The sequence below is a fragment of the Aotus nancymaae genome, unplaced genomic scaffold, assembly GCF_030222135.1.
Source record: "Aotus nancymaae isolate 86718 unplaced genomic scaffold, 86718_ANA_hifiasm-v0.15.2.pri h1tg000022l_1, whole genome shotgun sequence".
In the NCBI taxonomy this organism is placed as follows: Eukaryota; Metazoa; Chordata; class Mammalia; order Primates; family Aotidae; genus Aotus; species Aotus nancymaae.
The window spans coordinates 1,625,385-1,647,354 of NW_026988435.1; the positions used below are offsets into that span (position 1 = coordinate 1,625,385).

The 21,970-nt window shown below is 45.1% G+C and overlaps 1 protein-coding gene, 1 long non-coding RNA gene and 1 other non-coding gene across 6 annotated transcripts; all 3 read right to left on the reverse strand.

Moving 5' to 3' along the window:
* Positions 1 to 559: 559 nt before the first annotated feature.
* LOC135276344 (uncharacterized) lies at positions 560 to 1,485 on the reverse strand. Its single transcript, XR_010343893.1, has 3 exons — positions 1,401 to 1,485; positions 1,095 to 1,229; positions 560 to 612 (listed from the first exon to the last, which is right to left on the reverse strand). It is a non-coding gene; the product is annotated as an uncharacterized LOC135276344 (long non-coding RNA).
* A 2,959-nt stretch (positions 1,486 to 4,444) lies between these two features.
* LOC105707696 (myomegalin-like) lies at positions 4,445 to 21,750 on the reverse strand. 4 transcript variants are annotated; one of them, XM_064379947.1, is made up of 7 exons: positions 21,570 to 21,750; positions 17,486 to 17,682; positions 14,925 to 15,075; positions 9,611 to 9,823; positions 8,540 to 8,591; positions 6,900 to 7,086; positions 4,445 to 4,583 (listed from the first exon to the last, which is right to left on the reverse strand). In XM_064379947.1, exons 4-6 carry the CDS (start codon positions 9,795 to 9,797, stop codon positions 6,957 to 6,959), a joined length of 369 nt encoding a protein of 122 aa, XP_064236017.1. In that variant the 5' UTR covers positions 9,798 to 9,823; positions 14,925 to 15,075; positions 17,486 to 17,682; positions 21,570 to 21,750; the 3' UTR covers positions 4,445 to 4,583; positions 6,900 to 6,956. The 4 variants fall into 4 exon arrangements, with proteins under 4 accessions (XP_064236017.1, XP_064236016.1, XP_064236019.1 ...); XM_064379946.1 differs by lacking the exon at positions 21,570 to 21,750 and adding an exon at positions 21,075 to 21,184; XM_064379949.1 differs by lacking the exons at positions 14,925 to 15,075; positions 17,486 to 17,682.
* On the reverse strand, positions 20,794 to 20,867 carry TRNAN-GUU (transfer RNA asparagine (anticodon GUU)). The gene has a single exon. It is a non-coding gene; the product is annotated as a tRNA-Asn (tRNA).
* Positions 21,751 to 21,970: the final 220 nt, after the last annotated feature.

Here is a 21,970-nt window from a genome sequence, read left to right on the forward strand (position 1 = left end):
TACATGTAGATTTTCCAGAACTATTTACTCCTGGAGCCAGGAGTCTGTGAACATGTAGGTGAGATCTTGTAAGCAGCAGCCTTATCTCGATTGAGAATACGTGATTATAGTTTTAGGCCATGTGGATCTGGTCAAGTTTTGTGCTGCCTACTTCTCTTTGCTTCTGCAACTGGGCATTGCTGCAGAAAGGAAGAAATATGGAAGTGACCTCAGCTTTGACTTTTCTCCTTCTGGGTGCCTGAAAATTCCAGTGTGCTTCCCTGAGGCCCTTTTCCTGTTGTGGAGGAAGGATGTGGAGTACAGGTCCTCCCCATAAAAGACAGAGGTAGCTACTTCACAGGGAAGACAAACAACCCAGCCGTGTCACACATTTAGGGAACAGACACTTTCAAAGATGTGCTTTCCTGCACCCATTAACGTTTTTGTCTCAGCCAAGCAGAAACTCTGGTGTCCCCATGCGCCGGGATGAAGTGCAGTATGGCTCAGGCTCAGGTTCTGCTGGGCACGCACAGCAGGCCACACACTCTCACGTGCACCGGCTTCAGCTGTGGATCAGGGTCTTTCTTCCTAATTGGCTTCTGCTGTGATGTGGTAGGTCACCATTCTTCTGGCCTTAATACGAGAGGAGAAGAGGGGTGGAAGGATTGGTCTCCAGCTGAGAGCATCCAGGAGGAAGAGTGTGGGAATAAGGGTTATCAGCACAAGAGAAGAGGCAGGTGATCTCCAAGGTGTGTGGTCACGGCATAAAGGTGGAAGGTCACTCTCACTCCGCTGCAGTGGCACCGTGGGAACCTTGGAGCTACTACTCTCCAGTCAGGCCACAGGCCCAAGAACAGCACCAGGCAGTATAAGGACATATGAGAATGGCACCACTGCACATAGTCCTGATAAGGTGACCTGTCCCTGCTTGGCGCAAACCACTTAGTGGGAACAGTAGCACCTTTCCTGCTTCCCTGTCTGGGCTGACGGTGAGGAACAAGTGAAATCAGGCAGACCAATGTGCTTTAAACCTGTGAAACTCTGTCCCAAGAAGCTATACGCCCTTTAGAGACTCCCTAGACGTGAACAGAAACATAAAATGTCTGCCTTCCTACCTTTCCCTTGGTGACCATGGCTGAGCACATGCTCCAGCCTCTCGCTCAGGCGGTCACTGACAGTGACGGACTCCTCCAGGCACTGGTGCAGGTTCTGTGTCTCCGCAAGATTCTTTTCCAGCAGGTCGGCCCCTACTGCAAACCACCAGGACACAGGAGAGGTGTGAGGCAGGGAAGCCTGATCCTCCCTGGGCGGCTGTGAGGCCCACCTGGCATCTCTCTGTGAGATCCCTACCAATCTCCATCCTTCTGTCAGCTTCCCTCTCTCCCCTGGGCATTCAGGAAGCACCAGGCAACATTACTTACATAGCTCCTGGGCTTTTAATCACGCAGTGGCCTCCTGTGAGGAAACACCACAGGCCTCCTCCCAGACAGAGTCTGCCAAGCACATCTAAGGGAGACGGACACTGGGTGAGAAACTGCTAAAGGCCTCTCGGCAGAACTGGCCTAGTAATGGGAGAGGCTGTCTACCTCCTGGCCACGGATAACAGTCCAGAGAGCCCCCCTCTCCACCTCATCCCTCTCCCCCACGATGGTCCCCGACTCAACAGCCTTTGAGAGAAAGACCCAGGTAAGTGCATATGAAACTAAACCAGGCTGTGAATAATGAGTGGCAGTGAATGTTCTCCTTTAACCAGCTTTGGCAAAGGGGAGCATGGAAGAGCCTCTGGATGTGTCAGGATCTGAAGGGGGGACAGGATGAGAAGGGAACAATCTCCAATGAAGGGTAAAGACGCACAGAGGGAGGAGACTGAGAAGAGGCTTCCCCCACTGGGAGGTTTTGCGTGGGGTCTGGTTTTTCTCTGAGAATTTCAAGTGTCTTGTTGTTACACTACCTGGGACCCAGAAATGGAGCTGCTTCAAATGGTTCCTCTAAGCAGCTGCAGTCCTAGTGCTGGGTGCTAGCACGTCTGGCTCCAAGTCCAAAAGCAATGTTTACAGGGGCAGGATTGGCTCATGGTTGTATGCACAGTGAGTGTGAAAGAGTGGAAGAGTGCGGAGGGGTGGGTGACTCTAGAAATTGTTTCCCATCCTACAGTAGCTGTTGACGTAAGGAAGACCTTCCCCTCGGAAACCTGAGCTGAGCCTTCCAGGACAGTCTTACTCTAGGCCTAAGAGGGTTGGAGCACAGAGAGAAGGCAGCATTTAAATGTGAGGTCACTCATCCTCCTTGTGGAGCACCTCAGAATGTCCCTGACTTCTCCTGCTCTCCTGCCCAGAGTGAGTTCCCAGATAGGGTGGCTAAGAGAAGACACCTGTGAGGAGCCAGCACTGAGCTGGTTCTCATTGTCTGGCGGATCCACATATTGTCCCATCATCTTTTATGAGCCAGGTTCTAACAGAGGCATCAAAAAATTCTCTGTCCAGGAAAGGAATGTGTCATTCCTATCAATGGGCTCGATTTCACCATGTGCTTCTTTGTGTTTTACCAGAGGTTTTGGAGTTGGGCCAGTACAAAGAGGAGAAGGAGGCTGGGTCTCCAGATGCATCCATTTTTTGAGGGCTCATCTCACCCCATTGGCCATTGCTGCCATGTCATAGTGTCCTGCTCAGCTGGCAGGGTGCCACTCAGATGATGGAAGGGCTGGGCAGACCTGGTTCCTCGGTTGCTGGGCAAAGCAGCTGAATCCACAGGAATGGCAGGGCGGGCATCTGTCCAGAAAGGAATCTGAGTGAGAAACCAACAGGGAAGTCATAAATGAAGTGTTTTAAAGGTAATCATAGTGAAATGAAGAGTGCCCTCCAAAAATTCACTCAGCGAATGATTTGTTCATTCAGTTCACTTGAACTGCAGAATGTGACCTTATTTGTAAATGGGGTTTTTGCAGATACAATAAGTTAAGATGAGGTGATACTGGATTGGAGGTAGGTCTTAAATCCAACTGGACTTACATCCTTATGAGAGGAGACACAAAGGTCAAGAGACACACAGAGAAGCCCATGTACCAAGAGGCAGAAATTGGGTGATGTGTCTACAAGCCAGAGGAACACCCCCAGAAACCACCAGAACTAGGAAGAGGCAAGGAAGGGTCCTTCCCTGGAGCCTTCAGAGGGAGCGTGGCCCTGCCGATGTCCTGATCTCAGATGTCTGACCTCCAGAACCGTGATAGAATTCATTTCTGTTTGAAGATGCCCAGGTTGTGGTGCTTTGTTCTGGAAGCACTAGATAACGAATAAAGCAATCCTGGGAATAAAGATGAAGGCGAATGTCATCAGACTCATTTCCCAGGGACTATCCATGTCACCCCAAAGTCACTGGCATTTCTTAGCCTATGACCTAAGCAGCAGTGGTTAGATGTAATATCTGAGCATCACCAGGCACACACAGGGGAAGTACGGGGCCCCTCTTCTCGCTTCCTTCATGATCCCCAATACTGGAATGATCCTGGGGAGGTGCTTCAGAAATGTTTCTTCCAATTGTGGGACTCACGGCCAGTCCTAGGCATTCAGACAGTGAGGGGTGAAGCATTTTGTGGACTGTGAGCAGATGACTATTATTCAACAGTCTACGCCCTTGCCAGAAACAAACCAGCTTCTCCCACCTGGAATTGTTCTACACTGAGGTTGTTGGAGGAGGAGGGAAAATGGCCTCCACTTCTGGACAGCGTGCAGAGATCCTGGACAGTGTCGCTTGCACTCCTGGTGGTTCTCATTCCGGCCTCAGCTGACTCTGGCCCTGCACTGAAGCTGAGGAGGTTTCTGTCTAAGGCAAGTGGTGATTTGGATTCTACCTAGAATGGCTCATGACACTGCAAAGATAATTCTTCTGTACAGTTCACATTGTCTGGCTCCTGTGCAAAGAATAGCTAGTGTACAGATTGCACCATCAGAAAATACATGGCATCTTACAGCTCAATGATGTCATGAGAACATGGCCAGATACTCTGGACCCTTCATTACTGTGTCCCTTTGAGAGAAAAAACCAGCTGGTGTGAGAGAGTCATAATTCAGAGAATGTTTTTTTTGTTATGTTTATGTATGTATTTGTTTGTTTGTTTATTCTGAGACAAAGTTTCATTTTTGTTACCCAGGTGGAGTGCAATGGCATGATCTCAGCTCACTGCAACCTCCACCTCCAAGGTTCAAGCTATTCTCCTGCCTCAGCCTCCTGAGTAGCTGGAACTATAGACACCCACCACCATGCCCAGCTAATTTTTGTATTTTTAGTAGAGACAGGATTTCACTATATTGGCCAGGTTGGTCTCGAACTCCTGACCCTGTGATCCACCCACTCAGCCTCCCAAAGTGCTGGGATTACAGGCATGAGCTACCACACCTGGCCAATTCAGAGAAGTTTAACAGTCTTTCCCTTTTCAAGGAGTATTATCAAGGGCTACGAACAGACAAGTTTCTCCTCTTAGCAGGTGGGTTGATGTTTCTGTTTGCCCTCAGCAACAGCACGTTCTTCTAGGAACTGGATATTTAAATCACTATCCAGCACATCTCTCCTCCTCCAGTGTAGAAAGTATCAGATACTAATCAGAATCACTGTGAAATAAAGAGTAAGGAAAACTATGTGAAGTCTTCAGTACAATGCCTGACTTAAAGTAGGAACTCAGTCAAAATGTTATTCCCAACCCCTTTCAAACCTCCTTTATGCCAGAAAATCAGTTTACTCTCAACCATGGTCATAGGACGGTCTAAGTCTTACCTGTAACAGTGATCAGTGTTTTCCCATTCCCTGGTCACACCACACAGGGAATATGCTCTACACTGCAGATGGAAAGCAACAGAGACTTGGCTTTGGTGAGGAGAACTCAGCCTCACAGTGCAGCTGCTATGCCAGTGCACTGCTACTGGTTGATTGTTCTGGAAATTTTAGCTCAAAAAGCAAAGAGGAAGTGGTGATAAACAGTTGCCCGTCTGAAAGGACAGTGACTTCAAATGGGAAAGAGAAGGGCTTCGATCTCCCTCAGGAAAGAGAGTCATGGCAAAAAGTCTGGCTGGTGCTCTCCAGATGCGTCACTCCAGAGGCCACACCTCACTGCAGGCGGCAGAGGGATTGCAGGTGAGGTAAATGTGTACCTGCCTTTCTGCCACCTCCTGGGGCAGTGCTGAGGTTGAAACAAGTGCCTCTGGGCAACGGAGTCAAGGATGCAAATAAAACTGTGGGCCCCTTGGAACAGGTGATGTGCATCTCAAGCACAGCTCACCTGTTTATAAATTCTTAGCTAGAAGTGCAGGATGTATAAGGTCTTGTCCCATCTTCAGAGGCCAGGACTCTGTGCTCAGTGCATGGAGAAGAAAAGGTGGAATGGAAAGAACACTGGCTCCAGAAGCCCAGCAAAGAGGTGCTGAGAAGCAGTGAGCATCCTCTGTGTGCATCCCTGACCTCTCAGGCTACAGAGTGAAGTGCTCAGAACCTGAGCTTTGGGTCAGGTAGACTCAAATCTGTGTTACCCCAAACTTCTTTGTCTTCAGAAATTCCTTAACTTTACTGAGCCTCACTGTCCTCCACTAAAAAACCAGAACACCACTACTTACTTGAGGGGATCCCTGTGTCCATTAAATGAGGCAACATACGGGTAGTGGTCAGTACTGTGAGCATAATAGTCAGTACTGTGAGCATAGTAGGTGCTCAGTCATTGGGAAGTTCCTGTCTTTTCTTGGCTGCTATAGTCCTAGAGGAAACATTTTGTTGTTTTGTTCCTCAGGGTGAAATGAGAAATGGGAATAGTACCAGATCAAAGCCCATGTGGGCCAGGTGAGATGGCTCATGCATGTAAGCCCAGCATTTTGGGAAGCTGAGGCAGGTGGATCACCTGAGGTCCAAAGTTCGAGACCAGCCTAGCCAACATGATGAAACCTTGTCTCAACTAAAAACAGAAAACTTAGCTGGGGCTGGTGGTGAGCACCTGTAATCCCAGCTACTTGAGAGGCTGAGGCAGGAGAATCATTTGAACCCGGAAGCCAGAGGTTTCAGTGAGCCAGGATAATGGCACTGCACTCCAGCTTGGGTGACAAGAGCAAAACTCGGTCTCAAAACAACAACAACAAAACCTTCATGGCTCATTCACTGCCTAAAATAGCCAATTAGGAAAAACATCAGATATAGCCAGGGACTACAAATAATTTCATGGTATTATCCACATTAGGATTTAATTCATCCCGACCTAAAGCTTCAAACAATAAAGCTTCAAACACTTTCCTCAGGAAGGAAATTAAAGCGAAAACTGAGCAGGAGAAAATGAAGTTCTGGTTTAAAACTTAATCTCCTCTTCCCATCTCTACCACGGCTACCCCAAGGACCCTCTCGGGGAAATTCTCAGGATGGACATGCCAGTGGTGTTGATGACAGACTCAGCTTGAACCTCACAGCATGTCCCCATTTACTGATGGTTTAGAGGGTGTTATAGCAAGCTTATTAGGATGATGGATGGGATCTGTAATTTCACAAATAATAAAGATGATGTAGTTGTGAACAGAAAATAGGAACCGTGGCAATTTATCCCAGGGATTCCAGGATCAGGTGCACAATGTCAGCAACATTCATGTCCCTAGTTTGAAAGATGATGTAATTGTGTTGCAGTGAAGAGGGACTATTTGACCCCTTTTCCCCTTCCCAACTCATGCCCCCCAAGTCCAGCACCATGGATGTGCCAGAGAGGATCTAGTGACTGATAACATGTGAGACTAGGAATGGAGAAAAGCTATGAAACCCTTGGGGCTCATGCTCAGCACTGAGTACCAGAGTTGTGCCCAACCAGGTACATCACGGTGGACCTACAGGGCCTGGCTGCCAAGATGCCACCTCGTGGCCTAGACAATGTGTGACACCAAAACCTGGAGCCCTGTGGTACTCACTGATGACAGTCACTGCAGGATGCACTTCCTGCTTGTCAAGCCACGGGGAGGTGCTGCTCAGGGAGTGATGGGGGCAGACTGGGTGTGGCTGCTGCATCGGATCTGGGGCTGAGTCTGGGACCGGGCATCCCGCTTGGTCTCTAGGACTTCCATCACTTTACCCACATTATGCATCTTCCTCAAGATACTAGTGGGATAAGAAGAAAAAATAAAGGTCACCTGAATGCCACAGCTCTACTAATGTGGAAGCTCAGAGGAGAAGTAAAGGGGAGGTCAAGGATCGTTCCTTCAGAGAAGAAGCCACACAATTCATTTCTGTTTAGGGACAGAGCATGGAGGAAAGGCGGGGGAGGGGAGAGCAGCAGTTGTCCGGTGCACTGGCTACAAACACCCCGAGGAAAAGAGAATCCTTAACGGGCCTTTGAAATAACACTCATGCTTCCTTCACAAGATACTCAGAGGCCCATAAGAGTTCGACTCCAGGCAGGCCAGGAGTGGTGGCTCACACCTGTAATCCCAGCACTTTGAGAGTCTGAGGTGGGCAGACCATAACATCAGGAGATCGAGACCATCATGGCCAATGTGGAAAAGCCCTGTCTCTACTAAAACATAAAAAATTAGCCAGGCATGGTGGCATGCACCTATAGTCCCAGCTGCTCGGGAGGCTGAGGCAGGGGAATCACTTGAACTTGAGAGGCAGAAGTTGCAGTGACCCAGGATTGTGCCACTTCATTCCAGCCTGGCGATAGAGCCAGACTTCTCAAAAATAAAAAAAAAAGTTCAACTCCAGTTATGGGCATGGTGGCTCAGCCCTGTAATCCCAGCAATTTGGGAGTCCGAGGCACGAGGATTGCTTGAGCCCAGGAATTCTAGACCAAACTGAGAAACGTAGTGAGATCCTCTCTCTACAAAAAAATAAAAATAGAAAATGAGCTGGGTGTGGTGGCACGCACCTGTAGTCCCAGCTACTCAGGAGGCTGAGGAAGGAAGATCCCTTTAGCCCAGGAGCTCAAGGATGCAGTGAGCAGTGATCGTGCCACTGCATTCCAGTCTGGGAAACAGAGCAACACCTCATCCCAAAAATAAAATAAAGTAAAATGTGAAAAAAACATCTCAACTCAATCTGTGAACATAACTTGTTAAATAGCATTTGCCGTAGACCATTTAAACAAATTCCTGGAGCCTCACTGGTGTCTTGCAGTCTCTAGATCTCCCTCCCTGACTATAGAGACACAGTATAAACTGTTATTTACAAGGAAAATTTGTAGCTGTTTAACATCTGCCAGCAATCCTTGGGTCAACCTCGAGGAAATCAGATATAATCTTACTCTGGTCTTTAAACAAGGGAAACCAGAGGTGATCCCTGGAGCTTCAGAAGACTCTTCAGACCCAGATAGGCTACAGCAGCTCTATGTTGCTTAACTGGTGAATGAGTTGGTAAAAACAAAGGAATAATACATTTTTAAACAATTTTTAAATGAGACTGCCTTATCACTAAGGATACATACGTAATGGTTTAATAGATAAAGTATTTGTTTTTTACTGGCCATGTGAGCTCCTGTTTCTTTGAGCTTCTGGCTCTTGCTTCTGGATTCTTCACCAGATTACGTCTTCGATAGCCCCTGAAAATGTGGAGTTACCTGAGAGTCGAAGGCACCTGTCCTGCTTGATTCTTCTTACTTGTACAGTCATCTGAGAACAAAATTCAAAAAAACCAGTCATGATTTAAGCAGGTGTCACTTCCCAGACTGCAAACAGACATGGAGTTCCGTCTGGGACCAGGGACACTTTCCCAGGTCGTGGGTTGAGTATTGAGAGAGCTTGCCTGGCAGGCTTTCCTGAGCCCCCTGTGAAGGTTGCCATCTCCACTTACTTTGCCCTGTGTCTTTATTCCCACAGATCATGGGACTCGTATCCAGCTGGCCTCTGGACCCCTCCAGCCAAAGCCTCCAAGTCCTGGCATGAGGCCAGCACCAGACCCATGGCTGTGTGTTCCACCGTAGCTTCCATGCAGAACCTCCCCCTTCCTCTGAAAAGACGAGACATCCCTGTCCCACCTGCCCTCAGGAGACAGCACACAACTCAAGCTTTCTGTTACTGTGTGGCCTTGGGTGCTTGAGGGGTAATTCCATGTAAGAAGCTCCCGAAACAGCTAATTTTCTCACCACCTTGTACTAGCACACAGAGTGCCTAAACCATGCCAAAGTCAGCAGGATTCTTTATCATTTTTTTGAAGTGCACCGATTAATGTTACCTATTTAATCCCCAGAAAAATCATGCAACATTCAGGGGCTGGTATAACTTTTTAGGTGGGAAAACAGAAATCAAAATCAATATGAACCTGTCCAGAGCTAGTAAAGAACACACAGGCTAGAGGTGGGGTCTTCGGATTACAGAAACCAGCTGCCACTGTTCCTTGTCTCTTTCTGCCAAACAGCTTCAGACAAATACCATCATCCCTGGGGAGGCCTCCTGCCCTAACATCTATATTCCACGAGGGATGGAGGGGCTGGTGATTGTCATGACATCCTCACCCAATGTGTTTCTTCTGGGAGCACCTCACCAGCCAGTCCTGACTCTGTCATGTCCTAAGGTGGTGATTACAAAGCAGGACACCAGGTTGAAAATGACTTGTGAATAGGGGTGGGCTTCTCTGAACTCAGGACCTTGGGGGAGACTGGAAGCCTTCCTAAGCTCTGTGGCCAACTCACCCGTGCTGAATTTTCTGGCAAGACTCTCTGCCAGCTGGCCGTCTTTGGCCACCGGCTCGCAGAAATGCTGCTCCATATAGTGGTCAGTGCTATTGCTCCTGAATAGCTCCTCAAAGGTCTTTACTGTGTTCTTGACATGCCGGATGAGCAGAGAAGAGCTGCTGTCCTGATCTGCATCTTCTGCCATAGATGGGTTAACTCTTGAGCCTCATCCTGCGTCAAAAAAAAGCAGACAAGAGAAGTAAAGGTAGAGAGGTATACCTGTTAGGTTATAGCGCTTTAGGAGAGGGGACTGGAGAGTATCAGCACAGGAGCCCACACCCTGAATTCTAGCATATGTTTAGTGTCCCGAATATGGTAAAAGGAACCAAGGAAGGAAAAGAAAACGATCTCTATGTGAAAGATCCCTTCCAAGATTGTCACTTTCTCTGCTGCTTGCTAAAGAAGAAAAATCACATGATCATGTTAATAGATGAAGAAAAAGCATTTGACAAATTTCAACACTCATTAATCATCAAAACTCTCATCAAAGTGAGATAGAGAACTTCCTTAACTTGATAAAGAACATCTCTAAAAACTCTACATGAATGTCATACAAAAACTAGACGCCACTTTGGGAGGCCGAGGCGGGTGGATCACGAGGTCAAGAGATCGAGACCATCCTGGTCAACATGGTGAAACCCCGTCTCTACTAATACAAAAAATTAGCTGGGCACGGTGGCGCGTGCCTGTAATCCCAGCTACTCAGGAGGCTGAGGCAGGAGAATTGCCTGAACCCAGGAGGCGGAGGTTGCGGTGAGCCGAGATCGCGCCATTGCGCTCCAGCCTGGGTATCAAGAGTGAAACTCCGTCTCAAAAAAAAAAAAAAAAAACTAGACGCTTTCTCATTAAGATCAGAAATAAGGCTGGACACGGTGACTCATGCCTGTAATCCCAGCACTTTAGGAGGCTGAGGTTGGTGGATCATGAGGTTAAGAGTTCAAGACTAGCCTGGCCAAGATGGTGAAACCCCGTTTCTACTAAAAATACGAAAATTAGCCAGGCATGGTGGTGGGCACCTGTAATCCCAGCTACTCAGGAGACTGAGACAGAGAATTGTTTAAACCCAGGAGGTGGAGGTTGCAGTGAACCTAGATAGTGCCACTGCACTCTAACCTAGGCTACAGAGCAAGACTCCATCTCAGAAAAAAAATAAAGATCAGCGATAAGGCAAAGTTTTCTCCTCTTACCACTCCTTTTCAACATCATACTGGAAATCCTAGCTAATGCAGTCAAATAAGCAAAGGAAATAAACGGTATGCAGAGTAGAAAAGAGGAACTAAAACTGCCTGTGTTCACACATGACGCAGTTATCTATGTATTATAGAAAATCTGCAACCTCATGACACCCCATCTCTGCTGAAAACACAAAAATTAGCCAGGCATGGTGGCATGTGGTCATAATTCCACTACTCGGGAGGTTGACGCAGGAGAATTGTCTGAATCCAGGAAGCGGAGGTTGTAGTGAGCTGAGATCGTGCCACTGCACTTTAGCCTGGGCAAAAAAGCAAGACTCTGTCAAAAAGACAGGAAGGAAGAAGGAAGGAAGGAAGGACGGAAGGAAGGAAGGAAGGAAGGAAAGAAGGAAGGTAGGAAGGAAGGAAGGAAGGAAAGAAGGAAAGAAGGAAAAAGAAAAGAAAAAAGCTGAAAGAACTGACAGAAAAAATCTCCTGGAACTAGTAAGTGATTATGTCAAGGTCAAATCTAACAAAACATGTACAAGATCTGTATGGGGAAAACTATAAACCTCTGTTGAGAGAAATCAAAGAAGGACTAAATACACAGAGAGATATTCTGTGTTCATGGACAGGAGTCTGAATATTGTCAAGATGTCAGTTCTTCCCAACTTGATCTAAAGATTCAACACAATCCCAGTCAAAATATCAGCAAGATATTTTGTGGATATCAACTAATAGATGCTAAGGTTTACATAGAGAGGCAAAAGACCCAGAATGCACATCACAATATGGAGAAGGAACAGAGGGCTGATACGACCTGACTTCAAGACTTACTGTAAAGCTACAGTAATCATGGCAGTATGAGATTTGTGAAAGAATAGACAAAGAAGTCAGTGGAACGGAATAGAGATTCCAGTAGACTCCAAAATACAGCAGATTGATCACACTCAAAATGGATCATAGACCTAAATGTCAAACATCAAACTATAAAAACTGCTAAAAGATAACAATGGCAGAAAATCTAGATGACCTTGGGTTTGGTGATGACTTTTTACTTATTTTATTTATTGATCTAAGGATTCAATGTGATACCAACTTTAATTTAGAGACAGAGTCTCTAAGTAAATAAATAAATGATTTTCTTTATTTACTGTAGTGCAGTGGCATGATCATGGCTCTCTGTAGTCTTCCCTGCGTGTGATCATGGCATGATCATGGCTCACTGCAATGAAACTCTTGGGCTTAAGTGATCCTCTTGCCTCAGACTTCCAAAGTGCTGGGATTACAGGTATGAGCCACAGAGTCCAGCTACGTGATTACATTTCAGTTATAAAACAAAAGGCATGATCCATGAAAGAAATAAATGATAATCTGGACTTTATTAAAATTAAACACTCCTGCTCTGCAAAAGACTCATCAAGAAAATTAGAAGACAACAAACTGTTTGCAAAAGACACATCTGGTAAAGGACTGTTATCCCAAATACACAGAGAACTCTTAAATTCAACAATAATGAACAACCCAATAAAAAATGGGCAAAAGAGGCTGGGCGCGGTGGCTCACGCCTCTAATCCCAGCACTTTGGGAGGCCGAGGCGGGTGGATCACGAGGTCAAGAGATCGAGACCATCCTGGTCAACACGGTGAAACCCTGTCTCTACTAAAAATACAAAAAAAATTAGCTGGGCAAAGCGGCACACACCTGTAGTCCCAGCTACTTGGGAGACTGAGGCAGGAGAATTGCTTGAACCCAGGAGGCGGAGGTTGCAGTGAGCCGAGATCGTGCCATTGCACTCCAGCCTGGGTAACAAGAGCGAAACTCCGTCTCAAAAAAGAGAAAAAAAAATAGGCAAAAGACACCTCACCAAAGATGATGTTCAGATGATAAACAAGAACATGGAAAGATGCTCACATCATATGCCATTAGGGAGTTGAAAACTAAAACATTGAACCACCCTACACCTATTTGAATGGCAAAATCCAGAACACCGATAATACCAAATGCTGGTAAGCATGAGGAACAACAGGTGTTCTCATTCATTGCTGGTGGGAATGCAAAACAGTAAAGTCCCTTTGGAAGACAGTTTGGCATTTTCTTGTGAAATGAAACATACTCTTACCAAATGACCTAGCAATCTGCTCATCAGTATTTACCCACATGAGCTGAAAATTTATGTTCACACAAAAACCTGCACATGGTGTTTATAGCAGCTTTAGTCATAACTGCAAAAACGTGGAAACAGCCACGATGTCCTTCAGTAGGTGAATGGGTAAGTTTTTGGACATGCAGTCAATGGAATATTATTCGGTACTAAAAAGAAATGAGCTGTGAAGCCATGAAAAGACATGAAAGAAACTTAAGTGTATTATGACATGAAAGAAGCCAATCTAAAAACGCTACATACTGTGTGACTCTGACTATATGACACTATGGAACACGCCCAGCGGTGGAGACAGTAAAAAGATCAGTGGTTGCCCGGTGCTGGGGAAAAGGAGAATGAATACGCAGAACACAGAGCATTTTTAGGGCGGGGAATAGTCATTCTTTATTATAATGGTGGATACATGCCATTATACATTTATTCCTGTGTCAAAACCCATAGAATATATACCACCAAGAGTGAACCCACTGCAAACTGGACTTTGGGTGATGATGATGAGTCAATGGAGGTTTGCTGAGTGTAACAAAGATTATCACTCGGAGACAAGATACTGAGTGAGGAAGGCTGTGTGTGCAGGGGCAGGGGGCGTATGGGAACTCTCTGCTACTTTCCACTCAAGTTTACTGTGAACCTCAAACTGCTCTAAGAAAGTCTATTTAAAAAAATACTTATCACAGGAGTATGAGTTTTAAAAATATATTTGACAAAGTGGGTGTAGTGTGGGCTTTGTGGATTGGGAACACGGGATTCTAATGTTATCTCTGCCAGAGGCTATTACTATGCAACTTTGATCAAATGACTATCACTTGGGGCCTAAGTGTTCTTGCTTCTAAAATGAGGAAATGGGACTAACTGACTCTAGAGGTTTTGTTTTGCTTTGTTTTGTTTTTGCGTTTTTGTTTTTGAGATGGAGTGTCACTCTGTCATCCAAGCTGGAGTGCAGTGGCATGATCTCAGCTCACTGCAATATCCGCCTCCCAGATTCAAGCAATTCTTCTGCCTGAGCTTCCTGAGTAGCTGGGATGACAGGTGCCCACCACCATGCTTCGCTAATTTTTGTGTTTTCATTAGAGACTTTCACCATGTTAGCTGGGCTATCTCAAACTCCTGCCATCAAGTGATCCGCCCGCCTCAGCCTCCCAAAGTGCTGTGCATTACAGGCGTGAACCATCATGTCTGGCCTAGAGTTATTTTACATCTAACTAACATTATTCTCTGGATCAAAGAAATTTAAGGGGAATATATTGGGGAGTGACCTCATGGAGCATGAAGCAGGATTTGAATCACTTCCAAAGCTGTTCACCACTTAGGCAAATTAGTGGCAAGTTAGTATTTTCAGTAACTGGTGCTCACAGGCAAATGTGTAATGGATTAACCCCATATTATTTAAATGCTTCCAAAAAGCAGTAGGAAAATGGCCATTAAAGACAAACTGACAAATCTAGCCAACAGGCAACTATTTGACAATTCTGTCAGCTTATTTTAAAAACTAAACTTATCAAAATTGCCATTCCGGAAGCCAGGGACTGAGTTTCCATCGAGGATGGAGTAGAATGGAGGGACCTCTGTATAAATCTACCTCCCCGGGCACTGGGATGGCTCAGCATTCACCAGAGTAACATATGAAGAAATAGGAGATTCCTACATGCTCCTGTGGATCCAGAAGGACCATTCACATGGCTGGAAGATTTCCAGCTCAGGTACCCATGGAGACCAAATATTTGCTGAATACATGCAATGGTAGCTAGAATAAAACCAAATTTCTCTGAATAATATAAAGTAATTACTCATAAAAATTTTACAGATTTTTATCTAAAGAAATTCCCAGGAAGGTGTTAAGAACAAATCCTACAGTTAAGGTATGGAGGCTGGATGCAGGCCCTGAGAGCTGCTCTGATGAGCAATGACTTAATGCTGATAGTGGGAAGTCTCTTACCCACTGTGGGATACAGAGGAGAATTCTGCTTCCTCAGGCCAAGGCTTCTGCCCATCCACTCCCTTCTTATCAAGTCCCTTCTTCTCTGAGGGCTGATGCATCCCAGCCTTCAGTTGGAGCATTTTCTCATGAAGAGCTCTCTTACAGCCATCTTTGAAAGGAAGGACAGAGAAGAAAGATGTCTATGTCTCCACAATGGCCAGGTTTTTCTCAAAAGCTACCTAAAGGAATTGAAACAACGTCGTGGCTGACAGAAGTTGGATTATTAGTGGAGATCCTGTAGGAGGATGGAATCTCAAGAGCAGAGCCCACAAGGAAGTAAAGAGTGAGCCTACAATGTGCCCCCTTGAGGAGAACATCCTCAGCCAGGAGGACCCAGCCACCCACTGGGGAAGGGAGAGATACAGCAGGTACTGGGAACCGGGGGTGCTGTGATGAGGAGGAAGGGGAGGGTCCACAGGTGTTTCAGAAGAAAATACAGGCAAATGATGAAACAAATGAATGAAAACAAACGAGGTTTAAATTGAGCTAAGGGATGAGTACTTTTGTTTCTTATAGTTGAGATAAGGGACCCAGGGAGGTTGCCAACCAATTTCTAACCACAGCAAAACAGCCTAAGCATGCCTCTCCTTGAAAGCATCCAAACATTTTCTCAGCACATTTTATTTTCTTGAGGACAGTTTCAATAAAAACATTTCTTGTGGCTTTCCCTAAATGAATTTCATTTTAACTTCTGGTGATTCTTACTGTCCCTTTTTAGGAACTCTCCAGGTTATCATTTCCTACATTCTTACAAGAGTATAGCGACCAAAACTGGAGCATAACCATCTAAGTATGACTGATACATTTAGCGTCATGCTGTATTACCTTTAATACATGATAAATAACATATCCCAATGTGATACTTGTTTCCTTTCCCTTGCAGTAGCAATGTGTAGGGGTTTCCTTTAATATGAGGTCAATTTTAACCTTCCCAACTCCCACCTCGCCCACCTTTGCATGCACTCATGGGAAGGCTCAGTCTATATTTGCTTTGCCCACATTCCTACGCTATAAACCTCTAGGCCTCCCCATTTGTGAGGTATCACATTTTGGAGGGTATTGAACTTTAATTTCCATCTCCTTTGCACCCCTATCCATGAAAACTGCTTTCAGGCACTCTCCGTTAGCCTCTCACCAGCACAGAGCTGAATTTGCAAATGCCTTGAGGGGGAAACCTTTACGATGTGTTCAGTTCATGTCTTAATTCACTCTAGAATCTTGGCTTTTCAAGTCAGAATAACTGGACAGATCCACATGTTACCACTCCCCACCCTCACGAGGTTACTCAAAGTGCTGCTGTTTTCTCTGACTCTTAACTGCTGCCCTCTCCCCAGCTTCTCACCCTCTTGACCTTTGCCAAGAACTAGCAAATGCCTTGAGGAGGAAAAAATTGTTTCAGCCCAATGAGAGCTTCTCTGTCTCTCTCTACACCCCCTTTCTGTAGCTGGCCCTGTGGATCCTAGCTTTTCAAAGACTTCAAACAGAATTCCTTTAAACCAGATTATATCTATGTCTTTTCAAAGGGAATGCTGGTTTGCTACAAAATTCCATGGTAACTGAAAGAGCAAATCTACAAATTCCAGGAAAACCAAATTTTCCTACTTTGATTTCTGAAGAAAACAAAAACAGAGAAGAGGTCCCTGGTAGGTACATACTTGCATTTTTCTTGTATTTCTTGGGTTAAGTTTGAATGGATATTAAAGGCTCTTGCTAGAATCATGTGCAAAAGATTGTCCACCATGAGCTAAACAATCATGCCCGTCCAAGGTCCAATAATTTGATGAGGTTGGATCCAGTCCCCTGATGCACTAACAGAGCTCCTGTAGGAGGACAGGATTCTACCTCTCTAGGATTCTACGTGCTATAGGATTCAACATCTGCACTTTGAGTAGACCCTTCAAGTAACCAGTTTTTCAGACACCTGGACATTAATGTGGGCAGAAGAGGTCAACCAAACCATTGAACACTCCTAATTTATTTTAGGGAATGTTGAAAGTTCTCACTGGTACAGTTAGAAACGAAAACAAAGACATAATAATAGTAATAACTGATTGAAGAGCATTATTCTGTGACTGGCATGGTTCCTAAGTGCTTTACTGTGGAGTAACTTATTTTGTGCACATAGCAAGCTTGTAAGGTAGTTGAGTTTTTTGTTTGCTTGTTTTTTGTTGTTTCCTGAGATGGAATCTCAGTCTGTCACCCAGGCTGTAGTGCAGTGGTGTGATGTTGGCTCACTGCAACCTCTGCCTCCCGGGTTCAAGGGGTGCTCCTGCCTTAGACTCCCAAATAGCTGGAACACAGGTACCTGCCACCACACCCAGCTAATTATTGTATTTTTAGTAGAGATGGGGTTTCACCATGTCAGCCAGGGTGGTCTCAAATGCCTGACCTCAGGTGATCCATCCGCCTTGTCCTCCCAAAGTGCTGGGACAGGCTGAGTCACCACGCCCGGCTGATAGTGTAGATTATTACAACCCCTTGATGCAGATGAGAACATTGTACTGAAAGGCTGAACTTACCTCTCCAAGGGTCCCAACATCTCGATGACAGTGAGAGCCAGGACTCATCCAGGCAATTTGTCCTCCAAACCCTTGCTCTGAGCCATTAGGCTTGGTGGTAGCTATGAAGACTCCACTAAGACGTGCATTTCCTCCTTGCTCAACCTCCAAGATTTCAAGGAGAAAATGGAAATGAAAAGTGAAGCCCACAAGGGTGTCTATAATTTTAAAAAGAAGGAAAGAAAATTACCATTGTTGGTGAGGATGCAGAAAAACTGGAACCCCTGTGCACCTTTGTTGCTGGGAATATATTAGGTTGGTGCAAAAGTAACTGCGGTTTTTGTCTTTACTCTTAATGGTAAAAATTGCAATTACTTTTGCACCAACCTAATAAAATGGTACGGCTACTGTGGAAAACTATATGGTGGTTTCTCAAAATATTAAAAATAACTATGACAATGCAACAATTCTACTTCTGGGTATACATGCAACAGAACTGAAAGCAGGGACTCAGAGACATTCGCACAATTACATCCATAGTACTATTACTCCCAATAGCTAAAAAATGAAAACAATCCAATTGTCCAACAACAGGTACATCAATAAACACAATGTGATATATACATGCAATGGAATATTATTCAGCCTTAAAAAAGAAAAGAAATTCTGACACATGCTACAGCATAGATAAACCTAGGGACATTGTGCTGAGTGAAATAAACCAGTCACAGAAGGAAAAATCCATGTGATTCTGTTTATATGAAGTCCCTAAAGGAGTCAAATTCATAGAGACAGAAGACAGAATGGTGGTTGTGCCAGGGGCTAGGGAGGGAAGAATGGGAGATTAATGGGTATAGGGTTTAGGAACTTTCATCTAAGAAAGTAGAATATTGGATGCCAAAATTTCAGTTTTCATTCTGTTCGAAGATCCCTTTAGCTAGAGCAATATATTGAAGTTACGGTTCTTAAGGGAAAATCATTGTGTATGGAGATCATCCTTGTGGATAAAAAGTGCATCAATAGTAGATCAAAGGATATCCCACTTTTGCAAGATATTGACAACTGTTGGACCCGTAGGATTTTACCTAGTGTTAGATAGATAAGATGTGAACCACTTCCCAACACTGCAGACTCAAATACCAGGAAATATTAAGAATCTCAGGACAGACAAATAGCCCATTAAAAAAGACTCACAGAATGGATAAGCTTTCCTCTACCACCTAACACAGAATGTATCCCAGTTAACCACTATGCCCAGATGTTCATTTCATAGAATCAAAACCAGAATGTTGATCACTGATTGGGAAAAAATAATTGACAATGTACAAATGAGAGAGAGAGAAAAAAATACTTGTCTAAGAATTACATTTAGAGTCTAAAAGTCAAACAGTTCAATTTCTACTCATGAGATGTAACACATGAATTGAGGAACATATGCCAATACCTCTGAGATTACGAGTCTGTATGGGATGCCCATAAGGTGCTGGATTCTGTTAGCTACAATGATGTGTCTCAGGTGGGCAAATCTTTGTGGAAATAGCAAGAAAAAAGAGAAACTGTCAATGAATAATGTAGAGACAGTGTAGTGGTTAGTTTTATGTGTCAACTTAGCTAGACCACAGTGCCCAGGTATGTGGTTAAATATGATTCTGGAGGTCTCTGAGAAGGGGCCTTTTGAATGAGATGAACATTTCTATTAGTAGATTTTGAGTAGAGCAGCTTCCTCTACTTGATGTGGGTGGACCTCATCCGATCAGTTGAAGGCCTGAATAGAAAGAGATTGACCTTCCTGGGAGAAGAGGTAACTACCAACAGAACATCTTAGTACTCGAATAACAACTCTTCCCTGGTCTCCAGCCTGCCTCCCTTCAACTTTCCCAATCATGTGAGCTAACTCCTTAAAATAAATAAAGATAGGTAGATAATAGATAGATGGATGATTCTGTTTCTCTGGAGAACCTTGACTAACACAGACAGCATACTAATTCACCCTTGCCATTTATAGAGGAAATAGTGGAGGAATAAGCGTCAGGAACCAGGAAGGTTTTTCTTCCCTTGTGTAAACTGCTTGGCACAAAGCTATTAAAGAGGTGACTCTGGCTTGGTCTTCTCCAGACCTGGTCACCACAGAAACAAGTTGTAGTTATACAAAATATCTTGAAAGTTTAGCTGAAAAGCAGATGGGGCAATACCCTACTGCTTAATGTCCACCATGTCATCTGTCGTACTTCCCCGTAGTTAAGTCAGGAGGGCAACATTCTCTTTATTTCTTTGTGTGTGTGTGTGTGTGTGTGTGTGTGTGTGTGTGTGTGTGTGAGATGCAGTCTTGCTCTGTGGTCCAGGCTGGAGTGCAGTGGTGTGATCTCGGCTCACCGCAACTTCTGCCTCCTGGTTTCAAGTGATTCTCATGCTTCAGCCTCCTGAGTAGCTAAGATTATAGGTGTAGGCCATCACACCCAGCTAATTTTTGTCTTTTTAGCAGAGATGGGGTTTTGCTATGTGGGCAAGGCTGATCTCAAACTCCTGACCTTAGGCAATCTGCTCACCTTGGCCTCCCAAAGTGCTGGGATTACAGACATGAGCCACAGCTCATGGCCCTTTTATTTGATCATGAGACAGATGTATAGAAAGTTTATTGTGCTAGCAAGACTATGAAGAAAAGGAATCTCTCAGATGAAAAAATAAACTGGAATATATGTTGGTGCCACTTCTACAGAAGGCAGATTTACAGGCCTTATTATGTAAAATAAAAAATGTGTACTGTAGCCGCTATGATACAGCAATTGCACTTCCAGGACTCTACCCTATAGAAATTATCAAGTAATAAAAGATATTGGTACAAGAATGATGACTGCAGCATGATTTGTAATTGTAAAATCATGGAACCAACTTAATTTCAAAAACAACATGTAAAGAGTTAGATGATGGAATAAGCAAAAGAAGAAATGCCTTCATCAAAAATAATGCAAATGATAATAATCTTGATTCTACTGATAACATTATTGATTGAGCAATTATTAAATCTAGGCACATCCTGCAAATAAGGTTTTATTACCATCGTTGAAAAAAATATTGAGATACAAAAAGCTTGTCAGTAGCCCAAGGACACAGAGAAAAAGAAAAAAGATTTCACCCAGAACCCCTGCACAGGTCACACAGTCTCTCTTGTTCCCTGGTCCAAGAACTTCTGTACCTTCCAACTACATTTCTTCCCAGCACAAACTTCTGGGAGGATGAGAAGCAGCCACTAGATGACCGGAGGGAAAGTGAGGTATTTGCCTTCAAGGGAGCAGACCACCTTGGGAATTATAAAAGGTCAATGACAATAACGTCCCTGGATGGGCTCGAACCACCAACCTTTTGGTTAACAGCCAAACGCGCTAACCGATTGCGCCACAGAGACACAGATGGAAGTATTCTTTCATTCTAAAAGAGGGCAAGCTGTCACTAAATGCTAGCTAGCACCGTCTGCCTTTTGCAAAATGACGGAGTCATCTCCAATGCCTCGGAAAGCCGGAGCAGTCAGAGGGACGAAACCTGTGAATTGTCAAGTTTGACCTGTGCTTTGGGTGATTCTGAAACGCCCCGCGCCCCGCCTTGCCCCGCTCACCTGCCTCAGAAGGCAGCGCCTCCGGAGACGCCAGGATCGCGACTCCTGTCAGAGCGACTTGGGCCCCAGGGAAGCTGACCGCCCAGGGCGCTCAGTGAGGACTTGTTGAATTAATAATACACTTGAGAGACTGAGTGTACAATCGGACAATGGCCGGACTGTATATATAAAAATAGAACTCTGATCTACAAACTGGGGCCACCTGCCCAGGAAATCAACCTCCTTATCTACAAATAAACAACCGGGGAAGCCAGCCTGCTATTATACAAGTCAGACTTGCTGGGAGCCAGACGATTTAGCGTCCGTAACAATCCTCTGGAAAGGGCCTGAGCTTGGTTAGTAACTGACACTTTCCCTAATTTATGTTCCCACTTGCAAGGTAGGACCCACCAGGGAAAGCCAAATATGCACCCCTAACCAAGCACACAGGATGCCTCGCTTCCAGTTAGCCCGTGGGCAGGTTCCCCACACCAACAGCCTCCACTCAGGGCTCACCTGAAGCCTTCGCTGTCCTCAGCTGTAAAGCCGTCCCACTCCTCTGCCTGCCTGCAAAGCTTTCTCAAAATGCAAGTGCCGGTGGCTGACGCCCTTGCGTCGGAATAAATGACCATTGCTTTTCCATTTGCTTGGCCTTCATTTCCACACTTTGTCATCTTTAAGCTTTTATTCCTCTGAAGCATTCTGAGAGTGGAAAAGAAATGAAAGGCTTTTTCAAAGGGGGAAGTTCTTTTTTAAAAGGCTTTCTTCTGGTCGGTTGATTTCCAAGTGTGCAATGTCCCATGGGGTAGGCAACAAAGGGGCCTGGAGTGCCCCATCTGCGCTGCTGCAGCTCCCCGCGCTCAACAGAACGGAGATCTGAGGGGTCTGTGGGGTCAGCGGGCAAGAGCAGGAGAGGG